At 39.4% G+C, this 10,654-nt stretch overlaps 1 protein-coding gene across 1 annotated transcript; it reads right to left on the bottom strand.

Moving 5' to 3' along the window:
* Window positions 1-355: 355 nt before the first annotated feature.
* Window positions 356-2,942, bottom strand: LOC111194121 (uncharacterized). The gene is made up of 2 exons (XM_022677374.2): window positions 1,976-2,942; window positions 356-1,443 (listed from the first exon to the last, which is right to left on the bottom strand). The coding sequence occupies exons 1-2, from the start codon at window positions 2,940-2,942 to the stop codon at window positions 356-358; spliced, it is 2,055 nt and encodes a 684-aa protein (XP_022533095.2).
* Window positions 2,943-10,654: the final 7,712 nt, after the last annotated feature.

Raw genomic sequence — 10,654 nt, 5'->3', positions numbered from 1 at the left:
CCATTTAAAAAATGTATTCAATTACTGTTGAACAACAGTCCACAAAATGTCAGCCTTAAGTGCAAAATATGTGTAATACTGCTCCTGAAAACAACCAGCAGACTAAGCACACATATGAACATAAAAATATAAACTTATTAATGAGACTTGCATCAGGAAGCTCAATCTGAGAAAAATAAACTCAAAAACTTAGCTTTTTGACCAAAATTACAAACTCAATAATACATTACAAAGTGGAATGCCAATAACTAGATGCAGGTACAACTTTTGGGGATATCAGTGCAGTAGAAGTAACCTTGCTTGTTGTATTTAACATCAAAAAGTGAACAGACAGAGAGAGATAAATTGGTATACTTCAGTCAATCAACAATTTCTTGTTGATCTTGAGGAAAACACGCTGCTCCAAAGATGTGGTTGTTCTGTTTCTCAGGCCAGATGACAACAGACCACACACAGAGAATATGCGCTCCACAAAGGCTTGTGAGGCAGGGGCACTAACCAGATCCAGTGCCACAGGTGCAAGTTTTGGATAGACAGCCTCCTTTGATCTCCAAAACTGCAGTGGTGTCTCATTAAAGACACTCTGTTTTATGTCATCAACATACTTCTTCATTTCGGTCAAGAGGCTGTCAGTCCCATCAGGTTGATTTGTCAATGACACATTGACCTCCATACGAGATGCAAGGAAGCGGTATTTCTGGAGGACAGTAGGAGGGGAGTCTACTGCATTTTGAGTGGCAGGGACATCCTGAGGAGCAGTAGCTGGGTTGTACTGAGCTGCCAGTGTCTCTACTAAAGACTGTGCTGCCCTCCTCAGTGGCACCATGTCTGGTGTTTGAAGAATCAGCGAAACGCTTGGATCCAATAGGCAGGCTGCTGCTGGGGTAGCATCAAAGTGTGGGGAATCCGGGCTAAGAATGGCAGCAAAACATTCTCGTAAGGACTTCAGCAGCACTTGCGCTAACTGCTTCCCAGCAGCAGTAGTTGTCAGAAGGTGTGCCTCAAGGTTGAGCAGGCATGGCACCACGTGTGAGAGTGACTGGCTGTCCCCCTGAAGCTGGTCTGTGTGAATGGCAAAGGGATCAAGGAGCTTGACCAGGTTTTCTATCTTAGCCCAATCGCTTGTAAGAAGTGTGTCCATGCCCAACTCCTCAAGTACTTGGTTTAGTTCAGTTCTGATCTCCAGCAGTCTTATCAGCATATCCAAAGTGCTGTTCCAGCGTGTGCTACAATCTCGGACCAGAGTTTTGCCACACTTTTTGATTATTGCTTCATTTGCTACTGACGATTTCCTCACAGCATGTACCAGCTTTCTTGCTCTTGATATGAGCACATCAGCATTTGGGTGCTTGATGGCATCTTTCAGGGTGAGCTGAAGGGTGTGGGCCAGGCATGGCATCCTCTGGAACTTGCTGTTCTCACCATCATCTGGCAGGTTAAGTTCTAAGCAAAGTATACAGAGAGACCCAACAAACACTTAGATTAATTATTATAATTAAATATAAAACACACAAAAAATAGTAGTTTAATAAGAATGCCAATTATTTCCACAGGATAACATGTTTAACATTTCATATAGTATCATTGTAACAAATCTCAATGTTAGATATAAAATCATGATATGACAATTATCAATGTGAAAATTGTACATTTTATATTTTAACAGTAAATCACTTGGGTCCGACATTTAAAAGCATTTAATAGGCTTATAGCAGTATGACAATGGCAATATGTTAACATCATAAGAGCTTTAAACTGTAAAATTAAAGTAAATAAAACAAAGGGCCCACCTTTTTACATTAGGCAAAAGGTTGCTGTATATAAACGACAGCAAAAAAAAAATCAAGTACGTGATTTCCGTCTTTTTTAAACTTAATGGGATTAATATCAATTAAAGCTTTCAGTATACCATTGTGATATTTTATATCCAAATAAAAAAAATTAATAAGACAACTAGCCATATAGAAACACTCACCCAGGTTTCCAGTCTCTCCAATCTCCTCCTCGTCAGTCTCCTCCTCGTCAGTCTCCTCGGATTCTGATTCGACCCACAGTTCATCCAGGCCATCTCCAGCACCTCCTGGCTGAGCCCGTGATCCATCTGGGGACTCCTTACTTTGTTTTTGGCTTCTATCCCTAAGCAGCCGCACAGCTTTGACTATGTTGGAGCCGTTATCTGTCACAATGAGCAGCACCTTGTCATCTCCTATACCCCATGCCTCTAATGTCTCACCAATGCAGCGAGCAATGCACTCCCCGGTGTGTGGGTGCTCTATTCGGTGTAGGTTAAGCAGAGCATGATGAACCTGGCCTCTGGGTGGATGATAAAAACATGCTGACACACCCATGAAAGATGCAGTTAATCCTCTCTTGCTCCAACCATCTACACAGAGGGTCAGCTTCCTTGCGTCCTTTATGATCTCCTTCAGTTTGTGCTTTGCCTTTTCCATTTTCGCACCAATAAGGTTATTCACTCTTGCAGCACCGGGTGACTTGAATTTTGGTTCAAGCGAAACGGTAAACTTTTTGAAGGCAATCAAGTCACACAGTCGTGTGGACATCCCAGTCTCAATAAACATATTTACTAATGCATCTTCTCGTTTGCAGTGTTCCTGCGTATTAACTAACCAGCAGCTTTGTCGACGCTGAAAGCAGTCCATTATTGTTGTTTCCTTACCGGAGCTGCCGGGCTGGGATGTGGATTCTCTTCCAGTGAAGCTACTCAGAGAGGCTAGCTTGTCTAGGTACTCACAATTAGCCTTTCTGTGCGAGCTTCGCAAATGGACCTTGAGATTCGTGGGGTTCTTCCCCTTGAGAAGTACACCACATATTTTGTCGCCGGTTTCCACTACGAGACACTTGCTCTTGTCTTTCTCGCAGTCATATTCAAAGAAATCCCATATTGGACTCTGACGCTTTCTCCCAACTTTTGCTGTGGCCATATTGCGGCGAACTAACGTTGTGAGCACAAGGTAAACAAGTGCTGTGCGGTGCCGGCAACTAAAACGTCTCGAGTGGAAACAATCAAGTCCATATCAGTCCATAATATACGGCAGCGTATAAATAAACTGATTAACACGAAAACGAAGGGCATTCTCTCTATAATTTTAGTACGTTTTAGTTAGTTTTATAAACTCTCAATACAGTTCTATTTAGTTACCGTTTTTTTATTTTAATTACAGTTTTTATTTATTTCAGTTAACGAAAATGTTTTTTCACTTTCAGTTTTCGTTATTTCGTTCGTTTTCGTTTACGATAATAACCCTGATGCCAGGTCATAGTCTCATTTAGAAACTTTGTTTAAAACAGGGACAGAATATGTGTTGAATGTCAACTAGCGGTGATGCTCTGTTGCTTTACTGGTGTAGTTCTTATCCACCATCTATCCCAACACCAGCAGGGCATATAACCCTTCACAACTAAATTAAACAATAATAGAACAAAAACACACGACAAAAACAACAAAAAAACTGTACTAGCCTCAAACACAAAAGAAGACTCACTGCAGAACATGCTGGGAGCTCCCCTTTAGAGCTCCAAAGTCCCTCTCCATCCTCTACCACACACACACAACCACAATATGATTCTCTACCACATACAAGCTTTTCATTAGCAGGAGGCTATCACACATAACATTGTATATGCGAATCAACATCTGCAGAAAGGTCTCCCTTTAGGAGGAGGTTTATTCTCAGGTTATAGATTAAAGTGGCTTTTAAAGGTGTTACTCAGGTTCTAATTCATATGTCTGTCATTTGTCTGTTAACATGCTTACTAACCATGACAGTGTGATAAAGAGAGCATCTTGGTGTCTTTGTGCTCAGTAGACATATCAGTCTTTTCTGTCAAACATCTCTATTTGCCATGCCATGCCATGTTCTGATTATGGTATAGTTGAAAGTTTAAAAACTACTAGTATTGCACCAAAACTGATACTGTGTCTTTATCATTTCCAATACTGCCACTTACACTTTAAGATAGGGATAGACAGCAATAGAAAGCACTGATAGCAAGAATAAATTGACTGAAGCCAGCAGCATGTGTGTATTGTGGGATTATTATGCTTCCCCACTTACATGTTACAGCATTGTGACTATTTCTCTGTAATATTTTCAAAGGTGCAGTAAATGTTGTTATTTCGAGCATTTTATGTCTAATTTGGGATACAGAATAAAACCTCTAAAATAGCCATTATTAATATCAGGATATTTCAAATCTATTAAAATTAATTTAGTAGTTCAGTCACAGTTAGTATTGGTACTCGATTTCAGCAGATACTGATCTGGCACCGGTTTTGGTACAGAATGAACAATCACAGAACGATTTAACCACTTTCTTTTGATTTGTAAAAAGAAGTGCCCTTTCCCTTCTGTGAACATTTTGTGACAAATGGACAAATGGTCGTGGTATAAAATCACTTTAACTTGTCCTGTAATGTTTTTGTTAGGGATGCTGTGTTGGTTTCATTGCTCTTCCCAGCCAAATTTGCATTACTGAAGAAGTCACAGCCTTAAGCACTCTGTCAGGTGATTATTGAGGCATGAGCGAAGAGACAAAGCGTTTTGTCTCTCGACCACATTTATCCTGCCCCACAGTCAATGTCAGGCCTAGAAACAACTGAGTTACAATCATTGTGTGTTTTCCGGAATGGCTTTGATGTGGCCTCCTCTAAAGCAGCCTTTGATGGGACGGAGGTGGGGAGAGAATTGAATTAGCTTTACTCAGTGAAGGAGAGTAGCACCTCAGAGCTTTGCCATTCGATAAAGTGCCCTAATTTACTCGCCTCCTTATCTCTCATTCTTACGCTCAGCTTTTTTATTTTCTCTCTGAATGTGAAAGAGGAGAAAGGAAGAAGGAGAAATACAGATAATACCAGACAAAAGGACTGCATGCATCACGGACTAGGTTAAGAATGGGGTGGATTCTTGTTCATCGTTATTAGATAGGAGTAATTTCATCGTTTCAATCAGCTGCCCTAAGTCCTGTATCACTTTATTACGGAATTCCAGTCCATGTGTGCTTTCAGGGAGACTGCTGGGAAAATCATATTCTATCGCCCCACTGGTAATACATCATGTCGGGGCTTATATCTTTAAGGCAAGGTCTTGTTGCTAGGGGTCTAGTGTGCTAAAAGAAGTGCTGGAAGGAAAAAAAAAGAATTTAGTAATCCACACAGTCATGTACCACTAAGCAAGATGCATGAGTATGAATATATATTTTTTTATTATTATTTCGAAAGTCACCTTGCCAGCCCAGCACCTGTAAAAGAAGAATTTGTCCCGCTTGAAAAGTGTTGAGATGAGGATAAAAAGACATCTATGTTTCAAAGCTCATCATTTGAGTAAATCTATTTCTACACATTTAAACCATGGATATCATCAGGATAAACAACAACATGTTTTAGGCTTCAGTTTTAGACATGTGTAGTCTGTTGTATTGAGAGCAACATCCACTGCTGTAATGAACACTTTGAGTGAACTCTAATATATAAGATAAGAGCACTAACCAGCGCCGGTGCCGGACGCAGTCCTGCCTGGCCAGGTTTGGAGATGGGCAGCCCCGGCCCTGTGAAGGTAATGAAGATCAATAGAACAGAGGATGAGAGCAGGCTGTGATCCAGGAACTGTCTCACAGTCACAGGCCAAGGCACTATCGATCCCACCTGCACTACCACCATCTGATAAAGGGAATTTCTGGCTTGTGCCACTAGAATCCAGAGAGAGAAGACAGCAGCTAACCTGAGTCATAGATCATTGTTCCTCCTCCTCTCTCTATATATGTATTCACTTTCTAACTTTTATACATTTAACTGTGTGTGGTAATGTGGTCGGGGTATGGAGGCTCCCCCCTTCACAAGGATGAACAGGACTCCAGCAGTAGGTTGTACTCGAGCATTTTTTTTATTTTTGAGTTCTCCAGACAAAAATAGAAAAGAAAAACGGGAACTATTAAGCCAAAGCTTCTTCAAGCAATTCCAAATGGCCTCCTCTCGGCCAGCTAGTGTCGTCGACCGCAAGGCCACCTAGACACGACCATTCTTACGAAAAAAGAAAAGAAAAAAAAAAAAAAAAAAGACATGAACTCCCAATCCCAGAGTCCCCCCCCCCCTATTTAAATAACTAGCCCCGCCTCTTGGCTATACCACTACTGGGCTAGTGGGGATTACAATTTAACATAACACAAACAAACATGTAACACAATACAATAAACAGCCATCCTACAACTATACACCCAATACACCATACACATTCCACAACTTCCCCCATAACCTTACATACTCCTCCCTCCCCTTACAGGTACTCGGACTATGCCTCCCCCCCTTCTACATACAGCCGTGGGCTTGCCGGCCAGTACAAGGGTAGCCCTGGAAGGCCGCCGCACTTCCCTAAGGAACAGGATAGAAGAAAGGATTCAGGTAAGTTTACATACACATTCACAAAATACATACACCATCTTAAACCAAGTGTGCTCAATGTCTCTGTGCAGTATTAGTGATAGGGTAGTCTCACTGACCCTGTCACACTGTACCTATACTAATTCTATAGAACATATGATAAACAGCTCTGGAAAAAATAGGAGAGCACTTCAGTTTCTGAGTCAGTTTCTATGATTTTGCTATTTATAGGTATATGTTTGATTAAATTAACATTGTTGTTTTATTCTATAAACTACAGACAACATTTTTTCCAACATTTCTTACAGTATTTATTTGCAGAAAATGAAAAATGGCTGAAATAACAAAAAAGATGCAAACATTTAGACATCAAATAAGGCAAAGAAAAAAGTTCATATTTATAAAGTTTTAAGAGTTCAGAAATCAATATTTAGTGCAATATCCCTGGTTTTTAATCACAGTTTTCATGCATCTTGGCATGTTCTCCTCCACCAGTCTTACACACTGCTTTTGGATAACTTTATGCCACTCCTGGGGCAAAAATTAAGCAGTTCAGCTTGATTTGATGGCTTGTGATTATCTATCTTCCTCTTGGTTATATTCCAGAGATTTTTTTATTTGGTAAAATCATATTTGATTGGTCTCTTTTTTCTAGAGCTGTATGTTTGTTTGTTTTAATAAATAAATAAAAATAAATTATTTGAAACCTATGACATTTTTTGTATGAAACAGTACCAAATATGTGATCAAATATAAGCATGTAGTATGTCAGTGTGTTCATGTAAACATTCCCGAACACTCCCAGTATCATTTGTAGATTTCATCCATATACATATCAATTTTCAGTGTTTTTTTTTTATTAAAAAATAGCCTCTGTACAGTCTCTGTAGCCAATGAAGCATAAAACAAAAACTATTATTGTTGCAAATATCAATGTGCATTAATCTACTCTTGCAAAAAAAAAAAAAAAAAAAAAACATGAATTGTGCAAAGGCTTGGATTTCCAAAGTGTCAGACCTTAATGAGCAAATCTGGCCTAAGGCATGACATCAGCTATAATTAAGAACTGTTTGCTGAATCAAATTTCCAGGCTTCAATGAGTCTCTAATCCTTGTAGGAACACTCGTAAAACATGCACTCCTCTAAGCAGTTTCCTCATAATCTGCTTACAAAAGTAATTAAAACCCAGAAGGCACGGGAGGGCTTCAATAATTCTAAAATTGACATTCAGGGGAACTGTGGAAGTCAAGGTGAAATCTGAAAGAACAAATCTGCTTGTCCTCTTGTAAAATAGGGAAAAGCTGTGAAGTGATAGAGGCAAAATAAAACCATTGGGACACAATTAACAAAGACACATGCCATTGGTTTTGCAAAGGATCACATTAGATAGAATAGATAGAATAATGATCCACCACGAATTACCTGAAGGCACAACCTTGGGAATAGCCCTCATAGTCCTCAAAGTCATAGTTATAATTAGTTTCTAATATAAGTCATATATATCATTTTTGAAGAGACTGTAAAGATGACTATATATTTGAATTCAAGGCCTTCTGAAAATAAGCGTAGGACAAGAATCTGCGTACAAAAACAAGCTTTTTGGTAAATAATCATTTTCTTTAGATGAAAGCTGCAGATCCAGAGGTTCATTTCATTGAGAATTGTGGAAAACTGATACGTTGTGGATAAAGGAAGTGGATGGTAGCCAGTGTTTGAGGATAGACTCATGTCTGTGTTACCTTCTGGCACTTTTCTTTTCTTTTAGTTAGTCTGTTATAGCCAGATCTGCTGGGTTCTTTAGTTACACACTGACAGTCTGCTAACATTCTTTTTACTCCATGAAAGCATTCAGAAGTAATTTCTGCTAAAGGGGATGTTGACTCTCTAAAGTGTACAAACATTTGCATAGGCCACTCTACTTTTATTGTCTTTTATTTTTATGTATATAAATATGCATTTGGATTTGCTTAAAATGTTGTTTTTATTTGTAATAATCAGGCAGTACTCAGACAAATGCAGATACGTATAAAAGACTTTATTGCAATAAAGTGATACAAAGAGTAGTCAGGATATGCAGGGTCAATACTGATAAACAGGAGCCAACAGGGAATAACATACCAAAAAATTGAGGTACACTAAAAAAAGGTCAAAAACGAAAAACAATAAGAGCTGAGAAGAAATGCGTTGTAAAACGGGAAAAACAAAAACATTACTCATCACTGAGTGTATGTGCTAAACAGTCTTTTATACTGAGTTAAACAGGTGTTTAGAATTGTGACGATTGACTTCCTGGAAGTGCTGTGTGCAGTCATGTGATGATGAAGTGTGTGATGTCATTGTGCGGTGCATTCTGGGTAATGTAGCCAAAGAGAATGAGATTGCAGGCAGAGCTGGGTGTAGGTGAGTCTGGTGTTCTTTTAGTGCCAGGTGTGACATTTTTTGATTTGCTTTTTTATTAGACTGTGTTCAATATTTCTTAAAAATCTTAATGTGAAATACTGTATACTTGTTTTCTTATATTCTAAAGCTGGTTTTATATTTGTATTTTAAGTTAATCAGGCCTTCTAGACTAATACAGTTTTATATGCCTTTAGTTCAATTCTATCATCTGACAATTCATATCAATAAATTAGAGAAGCCAGCATGAAAAAAGCCTGAGTAGGCTGTTGTAGACGGCTGTGCCGAATAATTGGCTTAGATAGAAGCCTGTGGTTTGCCTGGTTAGGCATCTCCTCCATGGCTGGAGGGATGGAGAAGCAGAAGAGTGGAAGTGGCACATCCTCAAAGCTGCTGGGATCAGGGGGAATGTGTGAGGGTGTTTTGGTAGAGATTGTTCTTTTAGTATGGGCTAGCAGCAACAACAAGCCGACTCTGCACTGTGCAAAGCGAGCAGACTTTACTTTAAAGTGCACTTATATAAATGTGAGGCCTTGTCTTCACTCGCTCCAACTGTTTGTCCTCTCAAGTCATTAGAAGGGCACAGCTATAAAGTAGAAAAATGGAAAGAAAGTTCCATCAGTCACCAGCTGTCTTCCATTTCATTCAAACCACATACATGCTTCAATATTTCAGTGTTGCTCTGCCTCTCCCACACTTCATCCTCCTGCTCCTCCTGACCTCTCTGCATCCACAATGAGGGGTTAATGAGGCTGCAGCTATGCGTAGGTTTCTGTCTGTTGGAGGAAAGGAGGCATAATGCATTCATTTAGAGCTGTTCTAACTTGTGCACTGGATTTTGCTCTTCTATGAACACAATTACAATTCTTAACTAACGTGCCAAAAGTCATGAAACAGGATCTTGTATTGTGTCCCAAGATTTTTGCGATGTTTCGTGTAAGCTGAAGAAAGTCGCTTGATTGTTAGCATGGACAATTCTAACCAGATGCTGCCAGCTACAATCATTAACACCCACTGAACTGTCTATTGTGGATGGCAATGCCTTACATGACATAATCATCCATTTGGCACCCACTATTCAGGCTTCACTCAAACTCTGATTATTTACAAAGCCTTGTCATGAGCACACTGGCCAGTGTTCAACCTCACTCATAAGATAACCTCTAATTTATAAAGCTTACTCTTAACAGCTGTTCAATGAGGAACCACTTCATAATCAGTTTACATACTGCTATCCCATGGCTTTTAGCATATCATAGTATGTCAGACCTCATATAAGATAAGTATAGATTTGAAGAAATGATGAGGACTTTGTCAATTTGATGTGCTGCTATTTTTGTAACAAATACTTTTTTTAGAAGTGTAAAAGTTCCACTTCTTCAAGCTTCTGCTTTGATGAGTCTATGTTTTTTTCAACCTCTGGATATTATGCTAAACATGTAGACTCTCTTTTTTGATCCTGTTTTGAGTGGAACCCATCCTGAAAAACTGCCCAGGTTTAAGGTGGTAGCAATCTTCATCTTTGTGGAGAGCAACAATTCTGTTTCTCGCATCCTCAAAGAGTTCTTTGCCATGAAGTGCCATATTGAATATCCAGTGGGCAGTGTGAGAGAATTGTACTCAAAACATCAAAATTTAACAGGCCTGCTCCCAATTCACACCTGGGATATTGTAACACTAACGAGTCACATTGCACAAGGGTGGGAAAATGGCTAATTGGGCACAATTAGGCCATTTTCTCTTAGGGGTGTACTCACTTTTTTGCCAGCGGTTTAGACATTAATGGCTGTGTGTTGGGTTATTTTGAGGGCATAGCAGATTCACACTGTTATACAAGCTGTACAATGTCAATGTTTTCACTTT

Source organism: Astyanax mexicanus, chromosome 3 (assembly GCF_023375975.1).
Source record: "Astyanax mexicanus isolate ESR-SI-001 chromosome 3, AstMex3_surface, whole genome shotgun sequence".
Classification (NCBI taxonomy): Eukaryota; Metazoa; Chordata; class Actinopteri; order Characiformes; family Acestrorhamphidae; genus Astyanax; species Astyanax mexicanus.
Note: the sequence above shows the minus strand (reverse complement) of the source record. Positions and strands in the feature narration are given on the sequence as shown.

Coding starts and splice junctions, on each gene's coding strand:
- LOC111194121 (XM_022677374.2), bottom strand. CDS start 2,942: ATGGCCACAGCAAAAGTTGGGAGAAAGCGTCAGAGTCCAATATGGGAT. Junction 1,444..1,975: donor TGGAGAGACTGGAAACCTGG/GTGAGTGTTTCT, acceptor TACTTTGCTTAG/AACTTAACCTGCCAGATGAT.